We start from the raw sequence: 16,386 nt of genomic DNA, 5'->3' as shown, positions 1-16,386 counted from the left end.
CCATGGAGGCTGCTTTGTGTAACCAACTCTAGATTGTGTAATGGGAAGTTTTATAACCTGGAAAAAAGACATGGCCCAAACCCTTGTGGTTCCCAATGGGGCTGATGCATATGAAGTAACAAATGTGGTGGGGGGGAGGCCTTAAACAAAATATTTTTTTTAAAGATGCCCAAACCAGATTACTGTATTTACCTGAATCCAGGAGTAGTCCACCCCCCGTTTTTTTTTTAATACTAGCAATCAAGAGGTCATCTTAAATTCAGAGTCCTGTTCCTTTCAAGTAAATGCAGGTATAACCTGTATTTAACCTCTACCTTATAAGAGGATAGTCTTAAATTTGTCTTTGATTCAGGTAAATATGTTAAATTACAAAAATCTCACACTAAATGGAGCCACAGAAGGAAAAATAATCTCTAATGCAGTCAGACAGAAGTCGTGTGTGTGTGGGGGGGGGGACTGTGTGGGGCAGTCGCTGCTGTGGAGACAGCCTCTTCCCCACGGCCCCCCACTCCTGCAGCCCCCTTGCTTTACATCTTGCTGTTCCCTGAGAAGGCAGGTTCTCTGAGTAGCAACCTCCCCGCATGCCCCATTCAGCATGTCCACTGACTTGGGAGGGACGCGCCACCTCCTTGACAGGCCCAGAGGCCACCGGGGCGCCCGAGCCACCTACTCCTCTCCTTGCCTCTCCGAGGCGATGGCGCCGCTCGCAGTGGCCCTTGTGTTGCATGAAGCTGCCCTGCCACATGAACTCGGCACGGACATTGCACTCGTAGGGCTTCAGACCAGTGTGCGCCTTCATGTGCTCTGTCAAGAGCTGCTCCATCTTGGACTTCTTGTGGCAGACAGGGCAGTCAAAGGGGCGCAGGTTGAGGTGCATGTTGACATGCCGGCCATGCATGCTCGTGTGGGAAGAGACCCTGCCGCAGTGGCACATGAAGTTGCCTTCCCCCGAGTTGGCCACCAGCTGCACTACAGGGGCACCACAGGGGCCTACGACGAGAAGATCATGATCTGGTTGCCCTGGATGTCCATCAGTAGGAGGGAGCGTGGCGGGGAGGAGGAGGAGGAGGAGCTGCCGCCAGGGAGGGGTGAGGCCTCCTCCAGGCCCTCGTAGGGAAATCCTCACCAGGACTTTCAGAAGCTGACCTGCTCCTCCAGTTTGCTGCTGCCTCCACCAGTCCAGGTGCACATGTCACTGATGCGAAGGGTGGTTTTGCTGGGGTGGGGGGTCCTGGCCACCTCCACAGGGTCCTTGTCTTCCTTGCAGGCGAGCCCCAGGTGTTCCTGGGAGCGCACCTTCTTGATGAAGACCCACTGCTCCTGGGGCATGATGCTGGGCCGCACGTAGGCTGGTGGGTGTCCTTTGCTGCCGGCGGGCTCTTCGCTCTCACTGATGTAATCGTCTGTCTCCAGGATGAACTTGCTGCCCCTGCCAACAAAGAGGCCGGGGCAGCGCAAGGGGCCCGGCCTTTTCTGCCTGGATGCTGACCTCCTCCTCGTGGTCCTCCCAAGACTTCGGGCTCACTCTACCACTAATTACAGCACTATCCCCAAAAAACTGAACTGGAAGTCTGCGCATTTACACTTCTTGAGCTTGTTGCCCCAGGGAGCGGAAGAGGCGGCCCCCAGCCGGGCCCTTTGTTGTTTGCTTTGCCAGCCGGAAACTAGGAGAGGGCTTTGTTCTGAGCCCACCGTGCGCACCCTTAGATGGAGCCAGCACCTGGTTTGCTACTGGGGAGGCTCCTTCCCCTCCAGCCGCTGCTCCACCGCACCAGGGCGGTCTGCTTGGGCCGGCAGACTCCATTCCCAGGCTCCTGGCAAGCCCCGGCCTCTCTTCCTGGCCTCTCTGGGCTGGGGCAGCAGGAGGGGCTCCCTCCCTGTCGGGACCCGCGGGGCACCCTGTTCAGGCCCAGGTGGTCAGGCAGGCAGGGGGCACAGAGAAGCCGCCTGGACCCCTCCCTCCCCAAGAAGACTCTGCTGTGGGGCTCCAGGGGTCCAAGCAGGGAAGCAGGCAGGCAGAAGCAGTGGGGTCTCTTGAGAGGATGCAGGGAAAGGGCTGGAGTTATGGGGGGGGCACTTAGGAAGCCCCCGAGGCCCCCACAGATAGACTACACCTGGCCCTGGAGGCTCACCGGACAGATCAGTGGCCCTCCCACTCCCGGGTAGGGAGTTCTGTACACGCTCAGAGGGACTCTTGCTGGGTGCCCCTGTGTGTGTGCAGAGCTGCGAGACCACTTCATTGCCCTCTGGCTCACTCACAGGCCAGGCCCTCCGGCTGTGGCTGCTCCCACTGGGCCTCAGGACGGTGTTAAAGGCGCAGGTAAAACAAAGCCGCCTCCACCTCTAGGAGGCTTCACCTTCGAGGCACGTTTCTTGCCCTCAGAGTGGCTTGGTTCCTTGGGGCGCATGTGCTGGAGCAGCCTTTTGAGCCAGCCTCCTCTTAAGGATGCCGCTTGCCGGGCCTTTCAAGGCAGCCTCTTTGTGTGGGAGGACATTTGTCTTAAGTACACCTTTGGGAGGAGCTGCTCTCGCCACACCCTCAGCCCAAGAGCTGTGATGCTGCATTTGAACGCACGCAGAATTCCTTTCAGTGAGCAGGAAAGCGGCTTCTCCAGCTAATGAACCTCCATGGGGCAACGTACCTCTGGACACAGGCGGAGTGCCTCTTCCCCTCTACAGCTTGCAAAGGGCACATGGAGAAGAGAAAAAAGCAGCAGCAGCAACTCCCCCCACTTTCCCCTTCTTTCCCAGGAGAGAAGGAAGAGGATCAGCTGCCAGCACTAGCAGGAAAGAAATGCCACTCTTGCCTCACAGTTCTTCTACATAGGAACATAGGCAGCTGCCTTCTACCAAGTCAGGCCCTTGGTCCATCTAGCGCAGTATTGTCTACACAGACCGGCAGCAGCTTCTCAAAGACTCCCATTCAAATGCAAACCAGGGTGAGCCCTGCTTAGCAATCGGGACAGTTCATGTTTGCTTACCACAAGACCAGCTCTCCTCTCCTTGCAGGCTGCCCAAGGCGGGGGGGGGGGGGAGGGGGGGAGAGAAGAGGCCAAAGGGCCTCTTTGCAGCTGGGTAGCCGCGCCCTCCACGTCCCAGTGTGTCAATTTGGGAAGACAAGACAAAATGAGGCTAAACAAGCCAACAGCACCTAAAGACTCCCTCCCATGGCACCTCATGTGATTGTTTACTGTTTGGAGGAGCCCAAAGCTGGGCTGGAAAGGCAGGGCAGAAGCGTTTAAACTGCATAATATGCAGCAGAGCACTCAATAAACAAAAATATTTTATTTTAATTTTTTTCCAACTTTGAAAAAACAACTCCCAAGAGGATGAGGCATAAGTAAATAGCCCACCAGCCACCCCTCACCCAGCACCACCCAGAACACACTCTGCCCCACCTCCGCCCCCATGCGACACCAAAAAGCTCCCTAGAGTCCACAAAACCACAGCCCCCTCCCTGCCCCCCCCAAATAAACATCTGCTGTAGCACAAGGCTAATCAGAGTCCGAAAGGATGATGATCTCTTCTGGGTCGCACTGGGTTGCCACGCTGGTCTGGGGAGAGAAAGAGAGAGAGAGGGCATGGCTGTCCGTATCCCAGTATTTGACTGCTCAATCCCTCCCTCCCTGCTCACCTAAAGAGCTCTGAACGGGGTGTTCAGTGTTCCCTACTGAAATGGCTTATGTGTTAAACGCCACTCAGGCATGAGGGGATTCCCTGCCAGCCGGGCGATGGCCAAACACACTGCACAAAAACTCCCAGTTCTGTGCCAAGGGCTTCTCCCAGCGACTCCTGCTCCCAATACCACAGCGGCTCAAGCCCCATTGCTCCCTTCAGCTACCACCCACTGATGGGGCAGAGAGCAGGGCAGGCAGTGTGCTCCCGGTCCTATCAGAGGGCTATAGGGAGAAGTGGGTAGAAGCCCCTTTCTCCAGCCCCACCCACCTCCACCTATGGCCACCACTTGGAGTAGTCCTGAGAGCGCTGCTCTGCACAATGACCCTCGCCCTTTGCCCTGTTCCTTCAGCTACATCCATCAGAGCTTATTTTGCTTCTGCTAGCCATGGGGTACAAAGTCCTGCTCGGACCACCACCACCATCTTCCCTGCCTGCCTCACACACACCCCACCCCGGGATCCAAACCACAGTCCGGTGAGTCCCATCTTCCGTACCAGGTGTGCCCCTCCAACTCCAAGAAGCAGCTCACAAGCAGGGCACAGAGTGGAGCTGATGCCAGAAGACTGGGGGTGGGGGTGGCTGTTAGCTTAGAGGGCTTTTGAACACCAGTCATGGGGGACAAGCAGGGAAGGGAGGCCTGTTTTCCTACCCTGCTCTTGGGCTTCCTGAAGGCACCTGGGATGCTCAGTCCAAGCCTGCAGAGCAGCAGCTGGCCTTACACAGGAACAGAGGCAGCTGCCTGCTACCGGGTCAGACCCCTGGTCCATCCAACTCAGGATTGTCTATGCGGACTGGCAGCAGCTCTCCAAGGTTGCAGGCAGGAGTCTCTCCCAGCCCTGCCTGGGGATGCTGGAAGGGAGTGAGCTTGGGAGCTTCTGCATGCAAGCAGAGACTCTGCCACTGAGCTTATGTCCCCATCTCCTAAGGAGAGCACCTCACAAGCAGGCAGTGTTCACATGCTGGTCCCAGCATTTGAGACTAGAAGTGTTTGAACTGTAAGATATTCCCCTCAGGGGATGGAGCCACTCTGGGAAGAGCATCTAGGTTGCAAATTCCTTCCCTTGCATCCCCAAGAGAGCGCTGAGAGAGATTCCTGCCTGCAACCTTGGAGAAGCTGCTGCCAGTCTGGGTAGACAATACTGAGTGAGATGGACCAGTGGTCTGACTCAGTATATGGCAACTTCCTATGTTCCTAATCCACATCCCGGAGCACTAGTCAGGCAATCTCTAGGAGACCTGATCTCTGAAGGGCTTCCCTCCCCCTGCCTCCATCACTGTGCCACACCATTGCACCCTGGTAGCTAATCTGGAGTCCTGGGATGGGGGGAAGAGACCAGGCCTCAAGGTTCAGCCTTGAGGAGGAGGAGGAGGAACAGCAGGAGCAGCAGGAGCAGCTGCCACTGCCGCCCTTAAGGGTACCAAAGGACATCATGACAGCATTGGCTCAGGGTTGACCCCAGCCACCTGCTCCCTTTCAAGACTAGCTGCTTTCTCAGGTTCACCGCCAGACCAGGAAGAAGTGGGGACGCTTAGCCAACTACTGGAATGGCAGCCCAGAGGGCCAAATGAGTACAGAAGAGGGAGTAGACAGTAAAATCCTCGTGCTCCCTGTAAGAGCAGTTCCCGGATGATGCTGACTACTACTACCACCATCTCCAGCCAAAGGCCATTGCAGCTGGGGATGCTGGGAGTTGTAGTCAACTTCTGGGAACCCCTATTAGAGGGAACACTGAAACCCACCGCCCCAGATTGGCTCAACTCCCCCAGGCACTACAGACCAGAAACTCCAAGCCTTAAGTGAGCCTAAAGTGTCACTAAAGAGCCATCTACACAGCAAGCACTGAAGCAGACCTCTGCATCCCAACCAAGCAGACTCTCTGGCGGCACAAGCCAGCACCACCGAGACCCAGACGCAAGCTGCTCAGGCCCTGATCTCTGCCTGCCCTGGTGGGCTCCTAGGGACAAGGCCCTCTCCGGGGTGGCGCCTCTCCTTTGGAACCCTCTTCCAGGGATATCTGCCCAGTCCCACTCCTTCCTGGTCTTAAACGTGCAAACATCTCCCTGTTCCTTGAAGGGGTTCGTGGCTACCACATGGCTGCTAGTTCACAGTTTTTTTAAAAGGTTAGCTGCCCTGAGAGGACTTGCTCGAAAAGGCAGGATATAAATGCTTCCCCCAAATAAATGCACTCACCCCGGCTCACTGTCGCCTCCCGCTACACACACACACACGTACACCCCGAGCGAGTGAGGCTGGCTGCAGCCCTCACTTACCTTGGTGAGGCAGGCCCACTGTGGCTGGTGCTGAGGACTGCCCTGTGAGCTGCTGACCAGGCCCAGGCTGGGGGAGTCGGCACAGGTGGAGTCGGCGACGGGGGCCGGGCTCTGTGGAGAGAAGGGGCTGGGGAGTCCTTCCCCATCCTCGTCAGATGAGCCGGCGCTGGGCACCTCGATGCAGCTACTGTAGGAGGGGACCGAGATCAGTCGGGTGCCCTGAAAGTAACTCCAGCCCCACAGAAGAACAGCCCTGCTGGATCAGGCCAAGGCCCTTCTAGTCCAGCCTCCTGTTTCATACAGCGGCTCACCAGATGCTTCTGTGGAGCCCACAGGCAAGAGGTATGTGCATGCCCTCCCTCCTGCGGTTACTCCCCTGCAACTGGGACTCAGAGGCATCCTGCCTTTTGAGGCTGGAGGTGGCCTGTAGCCCTCCGACTAGTAGCCGTCAATAGACCTCTCCTCCATGAAGTTATATCCAAACCCCTCTTAAAGCCATCCCTGTTGTTGGCTGTCACCACATCTTGTGGCAGAGAATTCCACAAGTGGATTATGCATTGTGTGAAAAAGTACTTCCGTTTGCTGGTCCTAGATTTCCTGGATTTCATGGGATGAACCCTGGTTCTAGTATAATGTGAGAGAGAGAAGAATTTCTCTCTCTCCACTTTCTCCACACCATGCATGATTTCATAGAACTCTATCATGTCTCCCCGCAGTCGTCTTTTTTCTAAACTAAACAGCCCCAGGTGTTATAGCCTTGCCTCATAAGAAAGGTGCTCTAGGCCCCTGATCATCTTGGATGCCCAATCTGCACCTTTGCCAGTTCTATCATGTTCTCTTTTAGATGTGGTGACCAGGATTGTACATAGTACCCCAGGTGTGGCTGCACCATAGTTTTGTATAAGAGCATTATAATGTTAGAAGTTTTATTTTCAATCCGCTTCCTCATGATCCCTAGCATAGAATTGGCCTTTTTCACAGCTGCCACACTTTGGGCCGACACTTTCAACGAGCAGTCCACTAAAACCCCAAGATCTCTCTCCTGGTCAGTCACTGACAGCTCAAATCCCATCAACGTATATCTGAAGTTGGGGTTTTTCATCTCAATGTGCGTCACTTCATACTTGCCAACACTGAACCGCACTTGCCACTTTGTCACCCACTCCCCCAGTTTGGAGAGATCCTTTTGGAGCTCCTCACAATCAGTTTTGGATTTCACTACCCGAAAGAGTTTGGTATCATCTGTAAATTTGGCCACCTCACTGCTTACCCCTCTAACTTGGCAAAGAGGCACCTTTTAACATGGTGATTCTCTTTATTTAGCAGGGGGAGAGTAACTGGCCCTGTCCACCCCCAGCACAGTACCTCCAGTGACTGTTGCTGGTGTCTATCTTATGTTTCTTTTTAGGTTGTGAGCCCTTTGGGGGCAGGGCTCCATCTTATTTGTTTGTTATTTCTCCGTGTAAACCGCTCTGAGCCATTTTTGGAAGGGCGGTATAGAAATAGAATGAATGAATGAATTTATGAATAAATTAAAAAGCACCAGTACTAGTACAGATCCCTCAGGGACCCCACTTCCGTCTATTGTGAAAACGCTCCATTTATACCTATCCTCTGTTTCCTGTCTTTCAACCAGTTAGCAATCCACACATGTACTAGTCTCCTTATCCCATGACAGCTAAGTTTCCTCAGGAGTCTTTGATGAGCAACTTTGTCGAAAGATTTTTGGAAGTCCAGGTATACTATGTCAACTGGATCACCTTGATCCAGTTGACATAGATCCAGTTGACACTTGTTGACACTCTCAAAGAACTCCAAAAGGTTTGTGAGGCTAGATTTCCCTTTGCAGAAGCCATGCTGGTTCTCTCCCAGCAGGGCCTGTTCTTCTATGTGCTTCACAATTTTATCCTTGAGGATGCTTTCCATCATTTTGCCTGGAACGGACGTAAAGCTAACCGGCCTGTAATTTCCCAGATCGCCCCTGGATCCCTTTTTGAAAATCGGTGTTACACTGGCTACTTTTCAGTCCTCCGGTAAAGAGCCCGATTGCAGGGATAAGTTATATATTTTAGCAAGGAGGTCAGCAATTTCATATTTGAGTTCTTTGAGGCCTCTTGGATGGATGCCATCTGGCCCTGGAGATTTGCTAGTTTTCAGTTTTTCCAGACAGTTAAGAACATCATCCCTTGTCACTTCTATCTGACTCAGCTCTCTAGCCTCCATCCCTAAAAAGCCTGGTTCAGGAATAGGTATATGCTCAGTATCCTCTACCATGAAGACAGATGCAAAAAACTCATTTAGCTTCTCTGCAACCTCCATATCCTCCTTAATAATCCTTTTCACTCTCTCATTGTCTAATGGTCCAACAGCCTCCCTGGCAGGTTTCCTGCTTCTGATGTATTTAAAGAAATTATTGTTATTCTCCTTGATCAGCCGTGGAGCTTGACCGCTGGCAGCCTGTGTGCAGCCGCCACCGCCACGCTGGCCCTGCTGTCAGACGCTGGGCTAGCCACGCCCCCACATCTGACATCAGATGTGGGGGCGTGGACTGGCGGAAAAGAGCCTTGAGGCTCCGTTTGGGAGGCCAGAGAGTTGTAGTTTAACTCCCGAAGGGGCCACATGGCCCCTTCTGCAGTTAAATTAACCAGTCTTTTAACTCCTGAAGGGACCACGTGGCCCCTTCAGGAGCTACTTAGGCTGGCGCTGCATTCGCAGCGTGCAGCTAGGAGCGGCTCTTCCCTGTCTTTGCAGGGAAGAGCCGCTCCTGGATGGCGCTGCGAACACAGCACCAACCTTAGTTTAGCTCCTGAAGGGGCTACGCAGCCCCTGCTCAGGAGCTAAACTAGCACCCCCGCGTCTGACATCAGATGCGGGTGTGTGTGTCAGGGCCGCGAGACGTGGCCCGATTGGTCGGCGGCCCGGGTTCTTTGAACCCGTTGGCCCAATGGTGGCTCCGCCCCTGCCCTTGATGCTTTGGGCTAAATGTTCCTCACACTCTCTTTTTGCCTCCGTTATTGTCACCTTGCATTTCTTTTGCCAGAGTTTGTGTTCCTTTTTGTTCTCTTCATTTGGACAGGCCTTCCAATTTCAGAAGGAAGTCTTCTTCCCTTTTATGACTTCCTTGATGGTACTTGTTAGCTATCCTCCTGGACTTAGTGGTACCATTTCTCCTTTTGGGTATACAATCTAACTGGGCTTATAGTATTGTGGTTTTGAGTAAACTCCATGCATTCTGGAGCAAAGTGACTCTCCTGATTTTCCCTTTCAGCTTTCTTTTCACTATACTCCTCGTTTTGGAGAAGTTTCCTCTTCTGAAATTCAAAATATCTGTGTTAGACTTCCTTGGTGATTCTCTCCCCGCATGTATGCTGAATTTGATCGCACTATGGTCACTGTTCCCTAAAGGGTTGATGACATTGACATGGCGCACCAGGTCCTGGGTGCCACTCAGGATTAAGTCCAAGATCACCTTCTTTCTGGTCGGTTCCAAGACCAACTGTTCTAGGGCACAGTCATTCAGCATATCTCGAAATTTGACCTTTCTGTCATTACCCGACTGTGAATTTACCCAGTCTAGGTGTGGGTAATTGAAGTCACCCATTATTACAGCCCTGCTTCTCCTTGATGCCTCCCCGATTTTCTCCTGCAACTCGGAGTCACTGTCAGCATTTTGATCCGGAGGGCGATAGCACGTCCCCAGTAGCACATTTCCTTTCAGGCTTTGTATTGTCACCCACAGGGTTTCTGTGGAGGACTCCAGTTCACCTAGGTTTTCTAGCTTGCTAGGTTCTATGCCTTCTTTAACATACAGTGCTACTCCACCTCCAAGGCACCTCTCCCTGTCCTTTTTATAGAGTTTATATTCAGGGATAACAGTGTCCCACTGGTTCTCACTGCTCCACCATGTTTCTGTTATGACCACAATATCTATTTCTGCGTTAGCAACCAAGCACTCCAGCTCACCTATCTTGGCTCAGAGGCTTCTGGCACTGGCATATAAGCACCTATATAATGACTCTCTCACCTGGTGTATGCTATCTTTCTTTTGACTCTTTGACCACCTGGCACAGCCTTCTGCCTGCTCTTTATGTGGTTCTGCTATGTCCCTTTCTATTTTATCTGAATCCTTTACACTTTCACACTTGCCGAACTGGATACTACCTAGCTCCTGTTGGCTATTCCCCAGGCGTCATTTTAAAAGCTGCTCTGCAACCTTTTTGATTTTTTTTTAACCAGCCAGCAGTCTGTTTCCATCTAGGTTCAGGTGCAGCCTGTCCCTTTTGTACAGGCCTTGCTTGCCTCAAAATGTATCTCAGTGCCTAACAAATCTAAACCCCTCCTCCCGGCACCAACATCTCATCCACGCATTGAAACCCCTCAGCTCTGCCTGTCTCACTGTACCTGCGCGTGGAACAGGTAGCATTTCTGAGAATGCTACCTTGTCTAAAAAGCCTCTCTCAAGAAAATGAGAGAAGGATTTATACTTACATTCTCTTAGTCTTCTCCACAGGGCTCCTTGTGATCACAGTGGTTTGTTCCAGGCTCCCCCGCACACTTCCCACTAAACTCCTGCAAAACTCCAATGTCCTGTTTGCTATCCCTGTCCGCTATGCTCTCGGGCCTTCACCTCTTATGTAGAGAGTAGGCTTCCAACTGAGACACAGGATGTGGGTCAAAGGAATGTGGGGCCTCCCCCAGCCCTAGCTGACTCCACCCCCTCCAGGCAGGGACAAACAAAAACACTGGAGTTTGCTGGCCTTGGCAAATAACACACAAACAGACTAGGACTTACCCCTTAAAGAGAAACCTGCCCCTCAAAATCTCCCCTCCTCCTGTTAGTTAGTTTGAAGGGGGGAAAGACTAGATGTTTAGAAAAGCTTGCTGACCACCTCAAACTGTGTCTGCTCTTCTCAGAGTAGGCGTCCAACTGCCCTCCCAGTGAGCAATGGACATACCACACACCCCATCTACTGCTCCTCCTCCCCCACCCCCATTTGACTGCTGCTGGACTCGCGTGCCCAAAACCAGATCTCTGTTGTTGTGAAGGGAAAAGACTGGGATGTCCCCTGGGCAACCCCCACCCCTCGGTTTGCTCTACCGCACTTCGCCCTTTAGGGGCCTGTATAGGAAGGGGATGCTAAGCGGGCAGAAGCCCCCTCCCCACTCACTGGTGCAGGTGCAAACGGGGGAGTCCCCTTCTGCCCCAGAAGCATGCCTGAGAGGATTAAGACCCCACTCCACCACACCATACCCTGCCCCCTCACCTATTGGAAACACGTAGCTCCTGCCTGCCCCTCTTGCTGGGGGGCTGCCCATTAACTTCACAGATGGTGGTGACATCCAGCCCATGGGGGCCCCCGTTCTCCAGGGAGTGGCTACGCTTGACAGGTGGCGGCACCTTCCGCTCAGGCAAAGAGACAGGGAAGCTGCCCCCCTGCTCAGTCCGATACAGTGGGGAGGAGGCCGGCTGCGGGGAGGGAGGCGGGGTCTCAGCAGCCTCCAGGGTCAAGGCCGCCTCAATCTCCAGCAGAAATTGCTGGGAGGGGGGACTGCTGAGAGTGGGGGCCTTGCCAGGCGAACTAGGCTCCAGAGACAGCTGCCTCACACCCTTTGGGCCATCCTCTTGTTCTTCGCTGCCACCATTGTCATTGTTGTCTTCCTCCTCCTCTTCGTCTTCCTCCTCCTCCTCCTCATCCAGATCCTCTTCTGCAGAGGATGATAGTATGAGCTCGGGTGTCTCCAGCTCCATGAGCTGGTCGGCTTCCACCTCTTGGGCCGGGGGGTCCTCCTCTGTAGGGTAGAAGGCACAGTCAGGTCTGGCTTTCAGTCCTCCCGTTCCCACAAAACATACCACCACCACCCCAGCCAAATTCCTTGCAGAAAAAAGTGAGGAGCCCTGGCTCTGCTAGAGGGCTAGGAGGCTTGTGTTCACTGTTCCCTCTAAGGCGTGCGCATATGCATGTGCTCACAAGTTTTCTATAGTCTGCTCAGTTAATTTTAGATCTCGCTCAGGTTAAATCAGGAAGGCTCCACTCCGAATGCACAAGCACACAGAGATGAAAAAAAAAAAATTACAGGGACCATTGCTTGTGTTCTCATTCCCCCTTCCCTGTTCTCACGCATGGTGTGGAGAAAGTGGAGAGAGAGAAATTCTTCTCCCTCTCACATTACACTGGAACCAGGGGTCATTCCATGAAATTGATTGCCAGGAAATTTAGGACCAGCAAACGGAGGTACTTTTTCACAAAACACATAATCAACTTGTGGAATTCTCTGCCACAAGATGTGGTGACAGCCAACAACCGGGATGGCTTGAAGAGGGGTTTGGATAACTTCATGGAGGAGAGGTCTGTCAATGGCTACTAGTTGGAGAGCTATAGGCCACCTCCAGCCTCAGAGGCAGGATGCCTCTGAGTACCAGTTGCAGGGGAGTAACAGCAGGAGAGAGGGCATGCCCTCAACTTCTGCTGTAGGCTTCCAGCGGCATCTGGTGGGCCACTGTGCGAAACAGGATGCTGGACTAGATGGGTCTTGGGCATGATCCAGCAGGGCTGTTCTTATGTTCCCTCACACTCAACCCCAAGATCAGGCAGATGCATCTGCACGCAAATTCACTGTCTGTATTCTCACTGACCAAGTAACTCAAGAAATGGGCAGAACAGGCAAAGCCCACCCTGCTCAAGTATCCGGGGAAATGCTATCATAGGTGCAGAAATAGAACCCAAGTGATCAGGTGGTTGAAGCACCCAACATTTGTGTGCACTTTTGGACGCAGGGTGTCCCAGGTTCAATCCCTGGCAGCATCTCCAGGTAGGGCTGGTAAAGATACCTGCCTGAAACCTCGGAGAGCCCCTGCCAGAGTAGGCAGCACTGAGCTGGATGGACTAAAGGGTCTAGCTTGGGATAAGGCCGCTCTCTCTGTTCTTCTCTCTCTTGCCTTCATGTCCCGCTAGTGGCCTTCCCATGGAGGCCTCTGCGAGAAGCAGGGTGGAAAGGAGCAACTTGGAAAGAAGCAGGGTGAAAAGGAGCAACTTGGAAAGAAGCAGGGTGAAAAGGAGCAACTTGGAAAGAAGCAGGGTGAAAAGGAGCAACTTGGAAAGAAGCAGGGTGGAAAGGAGCAACGGGTCATGCCGTGGGAGAGCAAGGAGCGCCTGGCTGGTGGATCAGGCCATAGCGGGTCCATCTAGTTTCACACAGTGGCAAACGAGATGGACCCCCTATGGCCTGATCCACCAGCCAGGCGCTCCTTGCTCTCCCATGGTATGACCCAAGTTGCTCCTTTCCAGAGTGCTCCTGCCTTCCACAAAGTGGGTAGGTCATGTCTCTCTGGGAAGCAGAGCATGCTGAGCCCCACCCCCCTACCTTTTGGGGCGGCCCCACTTAAAACTTTCAGGCTAGCTACAGGTCTGCTAAGCCACCATTCATCCTCCTGAAAAGCCAGAAGATATCCAAGACCAAACCCAGAATCGCCACCATGGATGCTGCAAATCAAGCTCTTTGATATGGGTGGCTTGAATTATGAGAGTCCTAGCCCACCTGTCTTCCTGGGACGGCCTGAACAAACAGGCAAAATCCTGTTGCTGTTCTGAGTATATCACTTTATTTCACCTTCAGTTCCTTAAGGGCGACATTTTTGGTATCTTAAGCTTGTTTGCAAGTGGCTCTTGAGGCCACTTTGGGTTTCAAGAAAGGTTAGGGTGGCTCATTTGGTTTAAACAGTCAAGGTGAGCAACCTATTGCAGATTTACTGAGATGTAAGACCCACTGTGCTGAACAACACTTATGCAAAAGTAAGTGCAATAAGATTGTAGCCATAATGGAGCCAAGGCTGAGTACCAGAACCTTTTCTGGACACCAGCAGAGAGAGATGGTGGGTCCCCACACCTCCTTTTTCAGACACTATGGTGCTTTGTGCCCCAATGGGACTGTCTCCACCCCCACCAGGATTTGCCTCGGCCCTACCTGGCAGAGGGCCCTCTTCATCCTCCCCACACTCCAGGCTCTTCTCCAGCTCTGCCTCCATGTCTGTCTCAGAAGACAAGGACTCATCTTCTTCATCCTCCTCATCCTCCTCTTCATCATCTGCCAAAGACGCCTCTTTATTTGCCCCCTTTGGGCTGCCCTAGTGAGAAAAGAGAGATGGGGCACATTAATTTTACCTCCTCCTCAGTAGTCTGGTGGCTACAGAGTGGAGCTAATTCCACATAAGCTGACTTTTCAGATGGGACATCAGGGCAATGGAGACCACTGTGGGGCCCCCCACAGACTCACACAATCTCTGCCCGTTCCCATCTGCACAGCATGACAAGCTCAACCTGGGGACCTTCTACTCTAGTCCGCCCCATGAAGGGAAAAGAAAGAGAACCAGCCACCACCACCCCCTCACCAGAACGACAAAGGCCCTGTCAGGCCCAGTGCAGAGTGGAGTATTCCTGGCTCAATGAATGGGCATCCCTGGCAGAACTTTGCCCTGGACTGAAGCACCCCATTCTTGGGCCTCTGAAGAATTCCAGCAGCTGGCCCCATAAAGAAAGTATTTCATCCTCCTTGTGAAAAGATCCAGAAGCTACAAGCGTGAGGTGTACAGGGGTAGAGCGCGCACGCCAATGGCCCAGGGGCAGGCTCACACCAGCATGCAGCCAGCGCTGCACGCACACACACACACTGGCTACACTGCCCGCCCCTGTGTTTCCCCCCCATTTTAGTATAATTTTATTTTAAAAGAAGTCTATTTTATTCATGCATCTTTTCAATTGTTTCTTCCTTGTACTTTCCTTTCTCCTTGCCGAGACTTGCTTTGCGTTACAAGATCTTTTTACGATCTTTGTCCAGCTTTAGTCTTGTGACCACCACCTTGCTAGGGTGAATGCCCACATGCACCGTTGTGCCCTCGGCCTTCTCACATGGGGCACGCTCAGTGCAGATGACATACTTCTTCCTGTATACCTGGACTACCTTGCCAAGCTGCTGCCCTTTGTCATGGCCCCGGACAACTTGGACTTCATCATCCTTTCAGACGGGCATAGAACGGACATTGTATTTTTGCCTCAACTCTTTGGAAAGGGGAGAAGACATGATCTTCCTAAGAATGTGAGATGGTGCATTGAAAGGCGGTTTGCAATTCTTGCTGCGGTTTGAGTTCACAAATTGACTGAATTTCATTTTGACTTGGCTATGGCTGCCCAGAACCCCCCCACCCTAGGGATGGGTCCGGACTGGTCCGGAGGCCATTGTAAAGGCCTCCGGACCGGTCCGGACCTGGCCGGTTTGGTTGGAGGGGGTAGCTTTAAGGGCGGGGAGGGTTTACTTACCCCTCCCGCCGCTTTCCCCCCTCCAGAGCTCGTATTTATTGTAGTAATTGGGACGGCAGGATGCCTCCCTGCCGCCCCTTGTCCCTCTGCAATGCAGCCTCCAGGACGGGGTGGGCGCGTGCCGAGGGACTCACGTTTTAAAAGGTAACTGCTGATGCCAATGGTAAACCCGAACGAGAAGCCGGCACAGCACCAAGCCGGCCTCCGGCGCCTCTCCGCCCAGCGGCTCCCGCATCCTGAGCCGCCGCCAGCAGCCACTGAGAGGAGCCCCGCCAGGTAGGACGCGCCAACGCGCCCAGCCCACCCTCACTTCCGGCTCCCAGGCGACTTCCCCCCCACATACAGCGTGGCTGCCTTCCTTCTCCTCCTCCCATCGGGCCATGCTGTATGTGGGGGGGAAGTCGCCTGGGAGCCGGAAGTGAGGGTGGGCTGGGCACGTCGGCGCGTCCTCCCTGGCGGAGCTCCTCTCAGTGGCTGCTGGTGGCGGCTCAGGATGCGGGAGCTGCCGGGCGGAGAGGCACCGGAGGCCGGCTCGGTGCTGTGCCGGCTTCTCGTTCGGGTTTACCATTGGCATCAGCAGTTACCTTTTAAAACATGAGTCCCTCGGCACGCGCCCACCCCGTCCTGGAGGCTGCATTGCAGAGGGACAAGGGGCGGCAGGGAGGTATCCTGCCGCCCCAATTACTACAATAAATACGAGCTCTGGAGGGGGGAAAGCGGCGGGAGGGGTAAGTAAACCCTCCCCGCCCTTAAAGGAACCCACCCCACAGTGCCGGACCGGAGCTCTGCGGTTCCATGCACACCCCTACCCCACCCCCACACCCCGGTGTTGACATACTGAGGCAGGAGTTACGGAGAGCACCCAGAGGAGGGCCACACAGCCCTCTCCCATGCCTTCCCTGCTGGTGAATGAAGGGCTGGCTGGGCACTTGCTTCCCCTCCCTCGCTCTGAGCAGGGGAGGGGAAGCCAGCACCCAGCTGGCCCTTCATTCACTGGCTGGGAAGGAGTGGGAGAGGGGACCATGTGGCAGCCTCCACCCCAGGGGCATTTCTTTCCCCTTATTCAGTGGTGGCTACGCCCCTGGATGTCTACCTGGCAGTGCACAGGGAGGGTGGGTGGGTGGGA

The 16,386-nt window shown here is 53.8% G+C and overlaps 1 protein-coding gene and 1 pseudogene across 11 annotated transcripts in view; both read right to left on the bottom strand.

Moving 5' to 3' along the window:
* Nucleotides 1-3,265: 3,265 nt before the first annotated feature.
* The window catches only part of DAXX (death domain associated protein), a 39,029-nt gene continuing 25,908 nt past the window's right edge, over nucleotides 3,266-16,386 (bottom strand). For all 11 annotated transcript variants that reach the window (XM_053296908.1, XM_053296912.1, XM_053296910.1 and 8 more), the window contains exons 5-8: nucleotides 13,912-14,071; nucleotides 11,214-11,739; nucleotides 5,950-6,136; nucleotides 3,266-3,554 (exon numbers count right to left, since the gene is read on the bottom strand). In XM_053296908.1, coding sequence (XP_053152883.1) covers nucleotides 3,495-3,554; nucleotides 5,950-6,136; nucleotides 11,214-11,739; nucleotides 13,912-14,071 — 933 coding nt within the window. In that variant the 3' untranslated portion in view covers nucleotides 3,266-3,494. The remainder of the gene's footprint in view (nucleotides 3,555-5,949; nucleotides 6,137-11,213; nucleotides 11,740-13,911; nucleotides 14,072-16,386) is intronic.
* LOC128345258 (60S ribosomal protein L26-like) lies at nucleotides 14,683-15,122 on the bottom strand (annotated as a pseudogene).

The sequence above is a fragment of the Hemicordylus capensis genome, chromosome 2 (assembly GCF_027244095.1).
Source record: "Hemicordylus capensis ecotype Gifberg chromosome 2, rHemCap1.1.pri, whole genome shotgun sequence".
In the NCBI taxonomy this organism is placed as follows: domain Eukaryota; kingdom Metazoa; phylum Chordata; class Lepidosauria; order Squamata; family Cordylidae; genus Hemicordylus; species Hemicordylus capensis.
Note: the sequence above shows the minus strand (reverse complement) of the source record. Positions and strands in the feature narration are given on the sequence as shown.